The sequence below is a fragment of the Dipteris shenzhenensis genome, chromosome 32 (genome assembly GCF_047967505.1).
Source record: "Dipteris shenzhenensis isolate YYH24624 ecotype China chromosome 32, Dip_SZ_1.0, whole genome shotgun sequence".
Lineage (NCBI taxonomy): Eukaryota > Viridiplantae > Streptophyta > Polypodiopsida > Gleicheniales > Dipteridaceae > Dipteris > Dipteris shenzhenensis.
Window position 1 is genome coordinate 25592885 of NC_141627.1, and position 19807 is coordinate 25612691.

A 19807-nucleotide genomic window follows, 5' to 3' on the forward strand; every position below is an offset into this window, starting at 1 on the left:
GGGACTGTGTGACCAAGTATTAGTTGCTAGGAACGGTCCTAAGCTGAATGCTAATGTTTTGGAACTGAAATGGATGCCTATTTGCCATGTTTGGTTGGGGCCATTCTCAGCAAAGAACACACATTGTTTATGGATACCTAACGGGCTGTGTAATGCCTTTAACGCCAGAGGGATGGCACTTGTATGACTGTCTTATTGTTGGCTGTGTTGTGAAGCCAGTTCTCTTATGGAAATCAAGTTGATGTCTCAGGATGTATGTTGTCAATAGGGTGAGAGACTATTGTTAATGACAGTCCTGGACAGTGGAGAAAGCTTATGTATGCTTTCTTTTTCTGCTTTGAGCAGATAGTTAGCTTTTTGGGCACTAGTTACAGCTATGGGGAATTTTGTGGCCAAGCGTGGTTACTAGTGACAGTTCTGGACTGTGTGCAAGCTTTCTGGAGTAGGAATGGAGGCCTATTACCAGGATTGGTGAGAGCAGTGAACAGTTAAGGCTATGCAGGGTATGTCGATGCCTAATGGGATGTGGAATGCCCCAGATCTCAGAAAGAATGTATCCTTTATGTAGCCTGAAATTCTGGGCCTCTCACTTAATTAAAGAAACACCAAAAGGGGCACCAAGGTTGGGGGCCAATCTGTGTCTTTGTCTTGGTGCAGGGGCACTCTAGCTCCCAGTCTGCTGGTAATGCTTTTACTGAATTGTTAATGTAACAGTGTTGACTGGTTACTTGTTAGTTTTACTGCCCTTGAATTTACTGAAGGCCGGTTTCTTTCATCCAAACTTCATTGGAATTACCACTACAGATGTTGAGGGGATCTTGCTCATCTTGGGCAAGAAACTCTTGCTTCTTGCACGTCAGTGTTGGTATTTGTGTGTGATCCTCATCGCTATAAGCAGGGGCGCCTTTCAAATTTGTTCTCTTTGTCATTAACTGCTGCTTTGTAATAGCATCCTTGAATTTGATGATTAGAGATTTCTCCCCTTATGTCGTCCTTACTGACCCTCCAAGCCTTTTCATTCTCAGCTTCGTCATAAATTGCCTGGCTGTTTCAATTGGGCTGACTGCATCCTCTTTCGTCCCTTGTTCTTCCTTCTGGTATTGTCTTCGAATGTCTCTGGGATGGCATTGAAAGTTTTTGTCCCCTCTTGCTACCTGTGACCATTGTTAGGAAGCAGTGAGGCTGGAGACCACAGCCGAAGCCAAACGTACGTAGATAGCATGAAATAGTATGAAATGAAAGTACCATGAATTCACAGGGCTAGGACTAACAGTCCTAAAAGTCATACGTCGACTAACTGGACTAAGTGTCCCAAAAGAACTGAAATCTAACTAGAACTAACAGTCCTAGTCCTACAAGGCTATACCAGGCCTAGGTCTACCAACCATGATTGAGCTTTTCATAAGCTTGTTTTATTCTTGGATTTAATGATGGATTCCGCCATTCTTTACCATCAATCTCTTTTTCATGGGTCCATTCTGTCCAGCATATCCCCAAGTGTTCTTTCAGCATCATGCTGAATTCCCACGCTTGCTCTTGTCATCTGGTGGAGGCAGCTTTTTATGTGCATCTTCCATGGCCTTCATGGAGTGCTTTGTGTGATCCTGTAGGCAAAAAAGGTGCTCCCCACCTGTGGAAATAGCACCGCAAAAAAGAAAAAAGAAAAAAGGAAAAAAAAACCGGTACCCTGCTGTTTTTTTGAGCCAGAAAAGATTAACGTTGGAGCTAACGGAATTCAATAGTAAAATCTCTCTTTGTATTTGCTGAGTCTACTGTTGCATCTTTGATTACATTTCTTGACATAGGAATGCCTGGTGCTGTTATTAATTCACTTCCCTGCTCATCACTGCAAGATTTGAAATCTTGTATATGTTAATGTCCACACTATAGATTGATTGTGTTTGCACCTCTCAAACTGCTCAAGCTGATGTCAAGTTGGGGGGAGAGAGAGAGAGAGAGTATTTTCTTGATATATTACTCATAGTCTGCTTTCTATGCATGTTTTGCTCCAGCTTCATGAGCAAAGGAGAGATTTACCTGAAAGGCTTACAAGGTTTCAAAACCCAGGAATGTGCTCATTGAGTCAGATCCATGACAGCATGTGGCAAATTCAGCTGTCAGATGGTGCTTTGTTAGAGAATGCTGAGCTGCATGAGGCATAAAATGCCTGTGGATTGTGCTGTATAGCTAACACATTTCCAGGCTGAATCTTGAAAGTAGGTGAAGATTTCTGGCTATGTTTTCGAGTCTTACAAAGGTATATATATGTTTTCGAGCCCTACGTCAAGATTTTGTTAAGATGTGTGTTTGACTACATGGTACAATGATGTCACTTTGCTCTCTCTCTCTCTCTCTCTCTCTGTGCTCCCTGCTCCTGCTGCTCCACCTGCGCCCGCCTGCAGCTCCCCGCTCTGCTGCTCTGCGCAGCTCCACCGCCCTCTGCTTCTCCCCCGCTCGCTGCAGCTCCTCCTTTGCCCGCTGCAGCTCCGCCCTGCAGCCCGGAGGGCCTGGCTGACGCTCCGCCCCTCTACTCTGCTGCTACCCCGCCCCCTCTACTCTTCTGCTACCCTGCCCGCATGCTCCAGCCCCGCGTGGCCTGCTGCCACTGCCCCGCTTCCCCTGCCACAACCTCCGTCATAGCCTCCGCCTTAGCCCTGCTGTTCTGCCCCTTCCTGTGCTGGCTCTCCTCCCCGTTGGCTGACCACCGCCCGCTCCACGAGGCCCCCTAACTCTAGTCTCTAACCTACCCCCCCCCCCCCCAGTCTCTCCCCTAGCCTCTTGTCTCAAACTCCCCCACCCCTCCTAGCCTCTTGCCTCATTGATTTCTGGCCCCAGGTTTGGGTGTGCCTCCCGCCAGGGGGGGGGGGGGGGCGGTCATGCTCCCGCTCTTGCACTTGCACTAAGACCTACACCAAGGTTACAGAGATCAGTCCAAAGAAATGGGGAAAGGTGAAAAAGATACGGATAAAGCCAAGAAAGACAAAAAAAAGAGCAACAAACACAACTGAGACTTGAGGATGTGAACATGCGCTACAATTGAAGGACTCGGAGTTGACAGCAAAGCAAAGGCGGAGTCCACCTCAGCCTCAGTCCCCGCTTCAGTTTCAGTCTCAGCCCTTGCTACATCCTCATCTTCAGCTTCAGCTTCAACCTCAGTTTCAGCTTCAGTTCCAGCTACATACAGCCTCTACACCCCCAGCTACAGCTACTGCCAGCGACATACCCATACCCATGACATTGGTTGCTTCACTCTCGCCAGGGATAGACGGGTTGTCACTGATCTCATCTCTTCCATCCCTCCCTTCCTCTCCCCCTACAGTTTTCTCACCGATTATGACACCTACTTTGGAGGGGTCATACATTGCTCCGCATTACGCCTCGACCTTTCTCTCCCCTCTGCCTCTCAGTTAGCCTACGTTCCCACACCTTGCTGGGATTGCCTCATCCAGGCCACTATCATCTCCAGCTCACCTAGTCACCATCCAGCCTCTAGCATCACTCTCACACTTTCATGCCACAGTCCTTCGAGTTTCAGCTAGGACATGGACGAGTTGATCCATCAAAGGCTTAGGAGAACTTACTGATGGAGGTACATAGTATCCGAGAGCGCGAGATGGAGCTGACATGCTTCGCACAGGAGTAGGTCCACTTCATCCAGGAGCAGGCACGTCTCATACAGGAGCAGGCTCGTGCTATTCGAGACCAGGCTGATCTCATTCAAGGACTCAGACATGACATCTCACAGCTCTAACAGGAGGTCACCACTATACGCACAGTCCCATGAAGCACTCCAGTTGTTGAGGCACAGATTGCGAGCATGCAATCTGTAATTGGAGAGACGTCTAGATGGGTCGACTCAAGCTAAACGGGAACTTGCAAGGGTAACCGTTTCGGCTACCCTCATGAAGCAACAGCAAAAGGAAAGTAGGGGAGAAATGGGTCTGAAAAGGGCCTCGTAAGGAATGGATTAGGGGAGGATTATGAAAATCTTAGCCTATGTGGAGGGGTCATAATCGAGGCTTAGGCGGTTTAGGTAAGCGAAAGGTGGTTTTACAGGACATAAAGAGGGAGGAGTTAAAAGGGTTGAAAAAGATTTGAAGATATATCTAATATGTCAGCCTTATATTACACGATCAGCTTGTTGGCCTAGTGGTTGGGCCTCCAAGGGTGGTCCCAGGACCACGTGGTTGTGGGTTCAAATCCTGCCGTGCACTCGTGAAGGCATTTACTTTTGGAGGCGCAATTGGGAAATGGTGGGATGACTGTCTAGATGCAGAAAGCACATAGCAGCCCGTGGGTGGCTACTATGTCCTTCAGGCTTTAAATTGACTGTCCTGACTTGAAAAGTCATGCGTGAATGCGTGCATGTGGTAGCTTTGTGGATGCTCTAAATTGATTGTTCTGACTCAAAATGTTATGCATGGATGTGGTAGCTTCGTGGATGGACTATTCCTTTAGGCTTTAAATGCAATTCCAATTAAGAAGAAAACAATTCCAATTCTAGGTATGCTTGATGGGAGCTGTGGTAGTACATGCTAGGGAATACCAGCCGAAACTTTTTTTTTCCTTTTCTTGGGATGGACTGTGATTGAAGCCTGAAATTTTGACTTTAAAGGTGAAAATTGAACTTGTGGAATCATTGCAATCAAGTGTGGAACTACCACTTCTTGAATGGAATCTTGATATGGGAGACAGAGAGAAGGGAGTAACAAATGCTTAATAGTACACATTGTCTTCCAATTCGATGACTCTAGTACAGAGTGACGTCTTTTTGTCCTCATTCAATAGGATAACCTTGCTATCGTCATCATGAGCATAATGCCACTCAATGGCAACTTTGCATTGCATGAACTAGCATTGCTTCATAACATGGGTCTTACTTTCGAACTTGCCTGGTGCATACCATTTTTGAAAATCCGTGGAAGGGAGACCCATAAATAATTATCCTCAGTTCCATTTAACCGTAGCCCAAATTACTACAAGTAGTGGGGAAACCATATAAAGTGCCATCATTTCCATGTAATTCCCAATAAATTGATATGCACATGAACAAAAAAATCACCCCCCCCTCTTCTCGTGTGCCCCTTCCCTCTTGCGAAACCACTTTTCACACATTAGGACAAGGTAGGGCAAGGTAGCCTGCCTTCTATAAAGGGCTGCTGCCCTCCTTTTCAAACATTAATTAAAGCCTGCTATAGGCGCACGTGATTCCAACAAAGGAGGTCTAGCAGGCACAGTGATCTGCTCAGATCTACCGCACCATCTTCCCTCCCCCTATCCCCTTCCATCAACATAAATTTGCACTCCCAGCTTCGTTTCAAATCCATTTCAATTGTAATCCCACTCCCCACTCATGCTTCATTCACTAGGATGTCATCTTCTACTTCCCAAAATCAATAGGCATTGGCACTCCTAAAGAAGTAATATTTAGATTCTATTTCCCAAACCCTTACTTTTACTTTCCCCTCCACCAAATCTCTACTTACTCTCCTCTACCCTCGTCCTTGCATAACATTGAGAAAAGAAAATGAAGACCTGCACTCTTCATTCTATAGGTGCATCCATTTGGAGACGACCCCTATTTAGTCCTAAATTTTGAACCCAATCCCAAAACAATCGCTACGGCAACACCCAAAAACATGAATTGTTGAATACGTAGTGTCATTGAAAGCAAATCAGTTGACAAGATCATTGCCAAAGCTTCTATTGGTAGCATTCCTAATAGGCCCATGGCTTCAATCATAATTTTCTTATGTCTCTCCTTATTTAATACAGACCATATGACCTCTTTATTGGAATATCCTCTCTATGTGATGCTTTCTTGAGCTATCTTCTATTTTAACATTCTAGCCAGATTTTTCTTGACAGCTTTAGAGAGATTTGATCTAGAAGGGGGTGCACCAATCAAGTAATGAGACATTGATGTAGATCATCGTCTGGTCTCTGCACTAAAATAAGTGAATGCCCAGAGGTCACCATCATTATGAACACAAAATGCTGCTTCACAAAAGCGCTTACTATATGTAATGCACACAATGCAATTGAAAAACTTGAGTCTCATCACCTCAATGCTAGTGTTTGAGGTGCCTTCTCGCGCTAGCGAGCTTCTTGCTAGCTTGCAGTCTCAAAGATGTCCCCACAAGCCTTGGCTTGAAGCTCACAAATAGTAAAGCTTGAATCGCATCACATTCTAGTTGCAAATATGGTCTAAAACTATTGTGAATTTCATGAAAAAAATTGACGTGATATACAACTGTTGTTTCCCACCTATTTTTGGTAATTTCTAAATCATCCTCCCTCTTGTTGCCACCACCAGCTCCATTATTCTTTGTTGTCTGATCTCCCACCTCCTGCGCACTAGTCCCGAACTACTCCTCCAGCTCCAGGCCCAACATTTTGTCACGACCCATCTGATGGCCCACTCATAGGATCGTTTCTAAACTTCTTTGCCATTGGTGCTTCTATTTCCTCCAAGACAAGTAGTGAAATAGGTGGCGTTACCCAATTCTGAGTCATGGACATAGGGCAGCTGCAGCGGTTGAACTGCTATCATGGTGGGGATCAGGAGCAAGAGCAGGTATTAAATCCAAGCCCCAAAATGATTCAAGAAAAATGGAGCATAGGAGCCATCATTGAGGAAGCAATAGAAGAAAGATCTTTCATTGAAAGCGGCGAAGGGCATTGATGCCATTGAAAATTCAAAACTTGGGTGCCAAAGCAAGCTACCACATGGCATTAAGAGGAGAATGGAACCACGTGTCTTGCCCTCTGCGTGCCATGTGGAATCTTAGAAATAAGGAATAGGTAGATTCAAAATTCAAAACTTGGGTGCTAAAGCAAGCCCCTTTAGTGCCACATGGCACTTAGAGGAAGAAGGGAACCACGTCTCACTACTCTCTGAGTGTGAAATAAGGAATAGATACATAGAAGATAGATGGATAGTTCTTTAAAAACTATTGATCTATATTCTTGAGTTGAAACAAGGGTCATCTCATCCATAAACATTGCCATTCAGCTTTGAGTCCAATGTAGCAATTGTAAAACGTTATAGTATGTAGAAGCACCAAGATCTTCACCAAATGATTACTCACTAACTTCACCCTCTACCTTAGTGTCCATCAATTCATTAAGAGTGTTAAATCGGTTGCTATGGTAACCTAGCTCGTACTATCCGTATATTGACTCAATTGTGCCTTCCAGTTGAGCCTAGAAAAAAAACATCAATTGCTCATGCTTGCCATGGACTGCCTTACCTATGACAGATAAAGTGGGTTCAAGATCAATGGTGGGGGGAGGGAGGTGGGAGAAATTACAAGCAAGGATTGGGGGGGTGGAGGTGAGGGGATAGTGTTGATGGGAGTGAGGAAGGGGTGCGGGGGAAAATAGCCAATAGGAAGGGATGGAAGAGTCGGGTAGGCTAAGGGGTTGATGGCTTGGGATAGCTTAGGTGTGGAGTGGGTAGGCTAAGGGGTTGATGGCATGGGATAGCTTAGGTGTGGAGCGGGTAGGCTAAGGGGTTGATGGCATGGGATAGCTTAGGTGTGGAGAGGGTGTGTTTTTAAAAATAAATAAAAAATCAAACCACAAGACTATTTCCCCCTTTCTTCCATTTTCTCCTTCCTCCTCTTCGAAGACAGGTTCCCAAGCATAGGTTGGGGGTTCGCCAAAACCAAAAGACTATATCCCCCCTTTGTTAAAACTCAAAAAAGGGGGAAATTTTCCTTCACAAGTTGACAGATGAGTGATTGAATTTAGCCAATAGTTGACACTACCGCGATCTCCACAATGATATGCACACCAATACACATGAAGAAAGTTGCTGTGCAATCCACCATCCGACCCACCAAGGCTAGCCGAAATGCTCGCATGCGACACATATCGAGCTACATCTCAATCATACAACCTCAAACTGTAGAGCCATCAAAAGAAAAAATTGTACATCTCAGCATGCTTCGCATGACTGTCCGAAAAACTCCATGATTGGAACTACCAAATGTTGCCATTTGACCCTTCGACAAATATGGTTGCATTCGTTATATGACACAAATCCCAACATATCTTTGCCACAATAGCTTGGATTGAACTGTTGTCTCACTGCTGTAAAAAGGAATTTTTCTTTTTGGATCAAATCGAAGGTAAATCTGACCACACCATGACATCTGCAATGACAGCAACAAAATGTTGTGAAGCTTGCTTTTTGAATATCCACCATCCAAGCTGTCCGAAACTAGCCGAGATGCTCGACACAAATCCAGGTGCATCTCTCACACTAACCCTCAGATAAATAGTTGTAAAAGGAAAAGCTACCTTGCAGCATGCCCCATGCAACTATCACAAAATCCCCATGATAAGGACATGTTGTGGTGCTGCAAATTGAGCCTCTACTAGATCAAAAGTTGGGTTTCTCCAATGCTACTCTATGTGATGGTGCCAAAAACCCTATGATTGGGACTAATCCAACATGCCAAAAATGCCCAAAATGGATTTTAATGTCCATGTTGCTGCTCAAAATCTCAAGAAATTAGACCAACTACCGCACCTCTAATGGGCAACTCCAATGGGTGTTATATCAAATGGTCAACCACAAACTCTCAAAGCTCGAATACAAGCCCTCGTTTAGTGCGGAGTGAAGCAATTGGGAGGTAGTTTGCACGTAAAAGCTTTGAGTCCCCCATGAGTAAATTGTGAGTGCTCTTACACCTCATCCTAGATGAGACACTATTAAAAACATAACTTATGGAAATTAAGGAATAAATGCATCCTACTTGTTAATTTTAAAATAGTGCATAAAATTACCCCTGTTATTGTAAATATATTTTTATAAGTTTGAACAAAAAACTACCCCTTATTTTGAACTCTCATGGTATACTTACATTTCACAAGGTGGACTCCTTGAGGTTTTCACCTTGTGCATGTATATTCCTTTGGGGTTTTTGTGGAGGCAACATTAGTCTATAGCTTAGAAGTAGATTGTATGGGATGCCATTGCCTATAACGTGGATATTTAGTTGTTCATGCCTCATGAAACCATCAAGGAGAGTGTTAGCTACTTTGGCAATTGGTGGAGAGCCAAGGTATGAATCCCTACCCAGCAAGAGGGCAAAGCAAGGGAAGACAAGTTGTGGATGTCCGCCCGATAAAAGGGGAAAAAAGAAGCAACAGAAGTGAGGTTGAAAAGCCCACCTTAGCTCACTCTTAACATGTGACTTGAGACTTTCATTTTAATTATCATATGATGTATCAAACTTCAATCATGATACCTATTATGATTCATCTATCATTGAATTTTTCACTTTTGTATTTCATGTTCATTTGGGTGATGGCCACTTGCCTTGCTGCAGGATAGCCTTCTTGTTATTTGGATTTTGGAATTTGAATTCTAAAATTTAGCTGGCAAGCTCTTAACTAGAGTCCATTTTCACTTTAATATTATCTTTGATGTTAAAAGTTCAACTTGAGGGTAGAGATTTGATGATGGACAAAGTATTCTTCCTTATAGCCTAGGACATTGAACTCTAATGGCACTTTCACACAAGATGCATGGGGTAACTTGCATGACTAGTTTCCAAGCTTCTTCTAAATTAGATGGCATCTAGCCCGATGGCTTTTGGTCATTTAACAAATAGCTATCTTAGTCCTTGATGCATGTAAGACACCCCATGATATGCTCGTGTTTATATACATCAAATTTGAAGACCCTTTTTCCCTTCTTTCTGTCAGGTACAACTTGCATTTGAAACTTAATAGCTCTAACTAAATGAGAGTAGACAAAGGTATGTGTCTTCTTATATAAGAGTCTATATTTGTGGCCTTTCTTGGATGTCTTGTCATTCCAAATACCTTCAACCACTACTTCATAGAGTCTCATATGTCAGTCTTCAATGACCTTGAGATGCCTCCTTCACCTTATGTTTGGGTTTAGTACACTGCAACACAAAGTTTGGGTCATCTTCCTTGTTTTCCTCAGAGGTAGTGAAACTGCAAAGTTATTCTCCTCTTTCAATTCATCAATGAGGTCATTAAATCCCTCCCAAAACTGTGGTTCATTGTTTGTCTCTTTGATAGAGTCATCATGTAGAGGGAAAATATGGCATAGCTCCCATTGCTTCATAGTTCCTATTATGCATGCAGTGCAATAGCACAAAAGTTGTCATGCTCTCAGACAAAGATGGTGTTTGAAAATATGGCATAGCTCCCATTTTTTTATAGCCACAATGTCCTTAAAGCTCTCATAATCTCCCATGATGCATGTACTACAAAAATAGGAACACTGTTGTGTTTTGAGATAGAGGTAGTTGTTCGAAAAGACCCATAAGGTTGTGCAAGCTTTATGTCTCTTCAATGATGTCACAGTCATGTCTATTACTCCTTTTTACTCATCCACTTTCTACCTCATGCAAAACTCTGTTACTCCTTTCTACTTCATCCACTTTCTCCCTCATGAACACTCTACACACTAAATTGTTGAGTCTCTGTTTAGAGTATGTCAACTATGCCCTATGATAGAGAGGCTAGATGCAAGCCATGTTGCTACATCGTGGGCATTCTGCAATCTATCTTAAGGGCATGTTACCTGATGTCCACAAAGAGTCACTTAATAATGATGCCACATCCGTCTTGTTACCCCTTGCCATGGTTGGATCCAAATAAATTCCATTTAATTTTAGACCAATGAGGGATTTAAATTGAGAGGAAGCATCATTTGAGCAAACCCAATGTTGTTTTATTGTTTCTTGTACTTGGGAATCGTCTTTGATTAACCAATCATAGTGCAATGGAAAAGAATGCTAAACAAACAAGATGTCATGTTCCTTGTTATTCAAAATGTAGAAATGATATGTGCACTACATTTTCCTGAACTACTTGGAGTCTATTGGCAGACTAGTATCAGTCATAGAATCTAGCATATGGCTCTAGGTGATATGCACCACCAAAATTGATATCTAGTTGTTGTACTAGTGTGCACTTTGCATTTCATCTTGTTCTTAAAAGAGTAGTTTTTAGCAAAATCTTGCTTGTCTTGCGAGCGTGCTACAAGATTGTGATGTATTGTACTATGTGGTCGATAAGCTCTTGTGGGCATCTCCTCTCGTCTAACCTTTCAACATCAACCATTTCAAATCTCCTCGATTTTACGACGACAATGTTATATTCCTTTTATTCATTTGGGAAGACGAATGGCTTCACACCACACTTTGGGCATTTGCCATGAATGCATTTAGTGTGGTGCCACTGAGAATCTCCCTTTGGACAAGTCACTGGCTCCCATAGAGAACACGGAGTGTACTTGCCCTTGCAACAAACAATAAGGATCCAAGTGGCTGACATGCAAGATATGCACCTAGGATACATGGGCATCTATCTCCATGAAGCAATGCTCTAGGATGACCACAGCTCAATCATTCAACGGTTGCCAAGCTAGGTCAAAGTCTATGTTTGTTTGGTAGCAACTAATATTCCTTTCTTTGAGTTTCTTGACATATTGCAATGTTGAGCACTTCTCTATACAATCATCATGTTAGGGTTCCTCGACATAAATTTGAAGTATAGCTCTGCTACTCATCCACCAATAGACAACCATCGTTCTAGGAAAGGTGAAAGGTCATGAGCATTGATGGACTAATCAATGAGAGTAGTCCTAGCTGATTCACAGCAGGGACAAACTTAGAAGGTGATTAGATTGAGGGCCTCAGTCCAAGTCAAGATTCTTAGTACATACTACATAGGGATAGAGTATAAGCTCTCCCTTAGCAATTCTAGTCTTCTTCTGTAGAGGCTAGCAAAATTGAGTCAAGGTTGCTATTGCTCATAGATTCTTTGTGTCTTAAGTCGAGGCGACAAGAGTGAGTGTTCAGTTCTAAGTGGCTACAAGCCGTGTATATAACATAGACAGACATTTCAATTAGTACATGTGTGTTTTGCATATTTGGTTTACTAGTTTGTGCATTATGTTTGCTACTGTACACCACTTGAGTGTTCATTCACTCATCTTCATACGTCACGATGGTTTTCAACCAGCATCATGGTTTCAATGCACATGGTGGTGGTTATTATTCCGACCATGATCGTCGGGGATTTAAAAAGTATATTTTTTAAAAATAAAATATGTATTTTTTAAATTAAAAAATGCGGCCTAACATCCTAAACGTTATTGATTTTTTCCACCGATTGTCGGCCAAGAACATACCGCGTGATTTGTCATAATACCATGTGGTATGTGACTTCACACACCACGTTGTATAGTACCATACCGATTGGTAAGAGAGACCTTGCACGGTGTCACACCCATACCGCATGGTTTTTTAAAGAGGGCCATGAGACACCGTTGGGTGATGTACCCATACCGTGCGGTGTTGTACAGAGTGGCAGGTGTGCCATAAGGGCTGTCCGATTCGCAAGCATCAACAATTGTAGCCATTGAGACACTAGGCGATCGGGAGAGGTACCGCGCGTTGTTGCTGCAAAATCTTATAAAAAGACACCGTCCCCGCCACCACCACCGTGCCTGCAACAGCTGTCACTTTCTTCCACTTGTCTGTTTTGTTTCATCTTTGGGTGATTTTATTTTCTTTAGGCTTTGGTGTCAGTAGCCAGTCAGAGACCAGGTGATGGCCCACCTCGGTTGGTCGGAATCACCTCGCCCTAGTTGACTGTAGGATATTAGAGAGAGAGAGAGAGAGAGAGAGAGAGAGAGAGAGAGGGAGGGAGGGAGGGAGGGTAAAAGAGAGAGGGTAAAAGAGAGAGGGAAAGAGAGAGAGGGAGACAAAGAGAGAGAGAGAGAGACAGAGACAGAGACGACTCTACAAATTTTGCTCTATAATAGTAGATTATGTAGTGAGTTGCTATAGTAGTGGATTATATAGTGAGTTGCAAATTACTCGACATAATATTCCATTGCCTTAGAAAGCAAAACGTATTTAGTAGTGTATTATTCTAAGCATCGAAACTTTTGCGAAAGTTATTTTGGAACATGACTATCAATTGTGTTGCATGTCACTTGTGAGTGGTTTAATTTACGTTAGCATTGCAAATTTGCATGTGTAAGTGGTGTGTTCTTTATTTTAAAGTAGTATGAGCACTTACAAAATGATTGTGGCATGCACTAGATCACTACATCCATCCTTGATGGCAACACAAGAGCAGTTGAAGATTGAGGTTCTAATGCTTGTCCGTAAGTTAATGATCAAACACTTAGATAGGATTGAGTGACGAAGAAATTCGGGCCCATGCGACCTTAAAATATTTACACGATCAAATGCTAACTTGAGTATTTGACTTTCTGTACATGAGTTGGCCCAGACGTGGCCGAATGTCATGGTTGGATGTTAAATTGATAGTTGATTAATATTTCTCTTGAGTTTTGGGAGATCCTATAGGTCAATGGGAAATATATGCAAAGATGAACAATGGCACTGGAACAGTTTTGCCTTAGGAGAAGATTGCACTCTAGACATCTGAATGGAAGGTGTCGCATATTTTTACTTGAAGAAAAAGCATGAAGGACAAAGGGGTTGTCGGAAAGGCAATAGCCATTGCATATTACAAATAAGAATTGCTAACGATGATGTAGAAAAATTACATTTTAGAATAATTGCATTTTAAAAGAATTGAAACATTTCATTTGATGACAAAAAAGAAGTGTGAATTGCAATGTCTCATTTGCATTTTCCCTCCAATTGCAACATTAATCAGACACACTGACATACATTACAACAACACCTCTTCTTTTGAGTTGCTAGAATTTGGTTCAGGGTGTGTAAGTACAGGGGCATCATGCAAGGGACCTAGAAGACCTGTGTGTACCCACTTTGGCATATCACCATCACTGCGCACACCCCTTTCACATAGTCCACCACCCTACCATTCGCATAGAGGTATACAAGCTTCTCTGATCTCTTTGATGTCAAGTGGTTCCTTGTGACAGAATGCACAAACTTATAGTTACTCCAGTTTCGTTCACTAGAGGAGTTGCTACAAGGTTGTGACAAGACCTTCATGGCCAAGGCTTGCAAATGAGGCATGGATGCTCCACACTCTTCCCACCATCTCCATGATGGCATATCTTTGGCTAATTCTTTGATTCTTGGATAGGCAAACAATCCATCTCTATTTTGAAAAGTAGAGAGTTCCTTAAAATAGCAGAGGCATACTCTGTCCTATCCTCAAAGAAATAACCAAGAACATCATGCCATGACTTCATAATCTGTACATCTGTCTCTATACGATATTCCCACCATTGTGGATCTAATATATGGACGGCATAGTGCAAAGAGTTATGAGCTTGATTCCATCATTTTCACACCATCTTTTGCAATAGGGTTCGTCGACTCAAATTGTAGCCACCTTCACATGGCCTTCCATCTTCCTTCAAAACATCCCTCTCAGGAGTCCACCAAGCCGTATAAGCACTTCCCATGCTTCACCCTTTCACATCCAACCTACGGATTGCAAACCAAATTGGCTTCATCACTTCCACCGCATCAGATACCCTCTTCCAAAATGTAGGATTATTATAAAGCATCTTTAACTCGATGAATTTCGTAGGGGTGCCGCTCGAGCATGGCTCGGCTATCCACTTTGCAACCTCTGCACTGAATAATGTCTCGGTTACAAGCCCTTGCTGCTTTAACAACCACTCCATCATTATATAGTTTGTGCCAAAATGCGTTTCATCTGGCTTCAGAAGCTCTAGCAGGTGATTCACATGCTAGTGATTCTTGAATATACCAATTAATCGCTCATGGTTAAGAAATTATAGCACGACTTTCCGAGCCTCATCCATAACAACTTTGAAGAACTGGGTCTTAGGTGTTTTGTACCAATCCTCCAAGACAAGGTCCAAATAGTGGCACGAGCATGCTGGTGATTCTTGAATATACCAATTAATCGCTCGTGGTTAAGAAATTATAACACGACTTTCTAGAGTCTCATCCATAGCAACTTTGAAGAACTGGGTCTTAGGTGTTTTGTACCAATCCTCCAAGACAAGGTCCAGACAGTGGCACAAGAATGGCGATGCCCAAATACGTCGATATCTGTGATTTATAAAATTTCTAGCCTTTCGATAATTCTTAGCAAATTTATAAGTAATCAGTTGAATAATATTGCCGGGACTAATATCTTCAATACATCTACTTAGTGGCTCCACAATAAATTCTCTCATATCGATTGTCGAAAAGCATCGCCTTTGAACGTCACAATCATGACATTGATCAGGGGCCTCTTACTAACACTTTTACATCCGTCTGTTTACAATGGTGCAAGCTATTTTCTCAATGCCATCGTAAGCCACTTGTTGCATCTCCTCTTTCATCCTATTGTATTATGCACCCAACATGCTGACGAACGGCATCATAACTACGCATTGTGAAACCCAGACCAGCTTTAGTGATAGAGGCCATGGATTTTTTTTAATGTGGGCTTTGCACCATGCTCAATAGATATCCCGTGCAATAGATAGCTTCAAACACATCGTGTTGCGCCTTCTCGATATGTTGTACTTTGAAGGAAGCTTCCAAGGACTGTTGTTGCACATGTGCATGCGCATTCTAACAAGGCACATTACTACATTGTTCTCTTTCCATATGCACATTCGAGAAACTTGCCGATTGTGCAAGGGACCCTATGCCACTACTATGCGTGGTTACACTTTGCGAGCAACTTTCCATAGTCTCTGATTGCTCACCTGGGGATCCAAGACCCATGGTTCTTTCTTCAATTACAAGTTGAGACTGCTGGTGTGCAATATGTCATCCACCATCGTGTTTGCACTTGCAGATGTTTCACCACCCAAAATGACTACCACTCTTTCCAATTCTGGCCCTCTACACTTTTCGATCTGTCTTTGAGGATTGCCTAGGAAGTGTTTCCGCATTCAAGTACGTGAACTCATGTACTCTTCAATGCAGATGTTACATCTCCACTTTGTGGTAGCTAGGAGTGTAACATAATCACATGCTTTTGCAGGGTCTCGACCTTGTTTTTCTGGAGCCATATTCACATCTATATACATATACCAATGGATCAATAATGTGCAAAGGTTTTAGAAGCAAAAATTTTCTTTTCAAATTTATTTGTCCTACCTTGATCAAATTTATTTGAAAATACGTTTTGCTGCATGAAACACTCAATCTTATTCTACCACCAATGCTCTGTAAGTATGCTAGACCTCAATATAGAGCAACTATCCAATTGTCTTACCTCCTCATGACACAATTGGGTGGTTATAGACATGGTAATCTGCCTATGGACATAGGCGTGGGATGGCAAATTGCCTTTTCCGACATCCAGCTCTCTCTCAAGTAAGCATCTATTTGCACTATGATCATTTGTGACATCATGCTCTGTACGCGAACGTTGGTATTTCACACATGCTAGTGCCATAGCTAGCAATGCTTACATTTACATGATAGTTAGTTCACTCACACCAACTACCTTTCAACCATATGACACAACTATTCGGAAGATTTAAAAGCATTTTATCATGTTACAACCAGTCTTAAATATCCAAACTCAGCTTACATATCATCACACAGAATATCTATGAAACTAGCAATTGATTGATTTACAATTCCCATGGTCCAAATTAATGTCATATTACATTGTAATAGTTTTGCATATTAAATGTTCACTCATTTACATCTTCAGCTTGTGCACAGGGTACTCTACTTTCTGCATGGTTAATGCCTTTTAGGATGGTAGCAACAGATTTGACACCTAGTCCCTCACATCTCTTTATTTGTTTTTCTTCATCGCCAATCAAATGTTTTCTTATCCTCAAGGTAGATCCTGTGAAGACTTGGTTGCAAAAGTTGCACACTCGTTGCACATCCACTTTTGACGACATAACATTGTAGCAAAATCTTGTGGTTTTGCAACATTTTGCTCTGGTCCATGAGCCTCGTTATAGTTAATGTGGTCCTACCTTGTCTTTTCTATCCACCATGATTGCTGTCCATGTAAAAGAGATAAACCATCTTATATCATTAATATGTTTTCAGCAATTCAAAACAGTGTCACTAGTATGTCATCGAAAAACAATGTAGTTTTCTAGTAGACCTCGAGACAAAGCAACCATCCAATCGTCTTGCCCCCTACCGACATAATTGGAGGGTTATAAACGTGGTAATCTACCTATGGAAATAGGCATGGGATGGCAACTTGCATTTTCCCACATCTTGCTCTCTCTCGAGTAAGCATCTATCTACACTATGATCATTCATGACATGATGCTCTGTACGCGAATGTCGGTATTTTACACACACTAGTGCAGTAGCCACCAATACCTACATGTGCACTTATCATGATTCTTTGTTCGGATCTATGGAGTAAAGGATACCTACCTAGGTTAGAAATACCTAACGTGAGTTTAGATGTACATAACATACCTACATAAATTCAACGAATTATTCTAAAAAGAAAGTATTACAAGCTACACATTAATGCATGGTATAGTATGCCACAAGTTTCATCTTGCTAGTAACTAAACAAGTGTGGTTTGTAACATTCTCTAGCATGTAATTTGCGAGTTGATACAGGCTGGCAATTGTGAGCTACGCAATCAGCAAGACTTTCAATGAGTTGTTATCAGCTGGCAAATGCGAGCCACAATCCGCCAAAGCCAAATATTTGTCTTTTCCTAATAGGTACCTATAAACTATGATATAGCATTTAATATCTCACATCCATGTGCGAGTAGTTATTGGTCGGCATATGCGGACCGCCCACTAGCACATCTTTCAAAGATATTATGTATCTATATGCGAGCAGTTACGAGTCAGCATACACGGACTCCCCACTGGCATGTAGATACTTGCTTACAAAATCATCTATCCTTTTTACTGTTTTTTTGTAAACTATATAGCTAATGACTACTAAGCATGTAAATTCTTTACAAGTTTATAAATACTAAAAGCTATATCGTTTTTGGCTACCAAAAACATTTTCTTTTTTCACGAATTTTTAAAAACTATATTGCTAACGCCTATAAAAACATCTTTCTTTTTAAATTTTCCATAAAAATAACTTCAAATTTCTTACAAAAAAAAAGCTCTTCTTTATGAAAATAATACTCTCAAATCACAAAAGATAAACTATAAACTAAGAACTTTGCATTTGTCCATTTGCATCTTAGTGTGGGTAGATATCAGCTAGCCTAAGCGAGCCCACCAACGACATTAGACACTTTTTAAAAGGATAATAAAACTTACAAATTAGTTTGGACACTTTCTTTATCCTTTTTTTATTGTCCTTTGTTTTTTCAAGACTCCAAGCAGAGCTAGATTCTCGAGAATGCAAATAGTATGAGGTGGGCACACAGTATATATAAGGTACTGCACCGCGCGGTATATCAACAACACCATGTAGTATATATGCCCACCCCGTGTGGTATTTACACTATACCGTGCGGTTTAGTGTAACACTTCTCAGTATAGATAAATACTAAGTGGTAATTCCAGCTTCTTACCGCACAACATTAGGGGAGATTTGGGGTCTCAAAAGGGCCTCATAAGGAATGGATTAAGTTAATTGGAATTGAACCCACTATGGTAACCCATGGTCTAAGGGACCCGTAGCATTGACTCAACTGACATGTTTACCTTTATTTTGAATTTGGGAAACCTTGGCCTTTGGATGGAGGTGGATGGTGGATGGATCAAAGGCCTAGGATGTTTAAATACTTAAGGGAGGCATCTTTGGTGGGCTCCAAACAGGCAAAATTTGACAAATAGGAGGGGTATTGAAGAGGGAGAAGGTGCCTTTAGTTGTGGACCATTGGATCTTGGGTAGATCTATGGTGGAGATGGGTTATACAATTGAAGGGTGGAGATGGAGGTGCATTTTCAAGAGTATAGATACATTTATGCAATTGGATGGCCAGGATTGTGAACCGCATAATCAATGGCTCAAGTTGGAGTGCATTTTTGGTGCATCTCTCCCCTTGGATCTCCTTCAAACCAAATGGATGGCTCGGACTGAAGGGCCTTTTTGGTCCATCTCCTCCCTTGGATGTGTTTCAAATCAATGGCCCAGATTGAAGTTTTCCTTTCATGTCCTCCCTTGGATCTCCTACAAATCAATGGCTAAGATTGTGGTGCTTCCTTCTTTCATCTCATCCCTTGGATCCATTACTTGATCAAGGGCTTATATTTGATCCTTCCAATCCTTTCATAGTATCTCTTAGATCTACCCCTTGATCTAATGGCCAAAAGTGCTCTACCACAAATTTGAATGTGACCCTTGGATTAGAGATCAAATCAATGGCTACGAGTGAGGACCATGGGTCTAAACCATGGGTGAAAGGTCTCCCCACACATAAATGCTCAACATGGCCTTTTGTACACCTCAACACACCATTGCCCCACACAAAGGAGCAATCTCATTGGTACACCTCAAATCTCTCTCTAATCCCTTGAAATTAGGAAACACTAACTGGAGGCCCTTTTGAAACCCCATTTCTCCCCTAATGTGTGTCCTCTTACCGCGCGGTAACTGGCTACAACTGATGCCGATAAAAAAACGTGACTTGGCCAGTTTAAATCGCTCCAGGGGGGCTCAAAAAATGTTTAAAACGTTTTAATTCGCTAGTTTAAAACACCCGTTTAAAATCCCTCCCAAATCTCTGATGATCATGATAGCCACTTGTAAAATAATACTCTCTCTCTCTCTCTCACACACACACACACACACATATACACACACACACACACACACACACGCAGGCACGCACACCCCCATGCATGAACACATGCACACAATATATTTATGATCTCTACTATGTGTGTCTATCTTACACGATGCTTTTTAG

General features: G+C 42.0%; 1 protein-coding gene across 2 annotated transcripts in view; it reads left to right on the top strand.

The window, feature by feature from the left end:
• The window catches only part of LOC147880510 (uncharacterized), a 53505-nt gene extending 40333 nt beyond the window's left edge, over positions 1-13172 (top strand). The window contains exons 5-6 of one of the 2 annotated variants that reach the window (XR_015540591.1): positions 2013-2257; positions 13107-13172. Coding sequence is in view for 1 of the 2 variants with exons in the window: in XM_087371191.1 (XP_087227317.1) it covers positions 2013-2162 (150 nt within the window). In the remaining variant the exon portion in view is untranslated. Of the gene's footprint in view, positions 1-2012; positions 2274-13106 lie in introns of those variants that run through there. The other variant, XM_087371191.1, reaches the window with a different exon arrangement.
• Positions 13173-19807: the final 6635 nt, after the last annotated feature.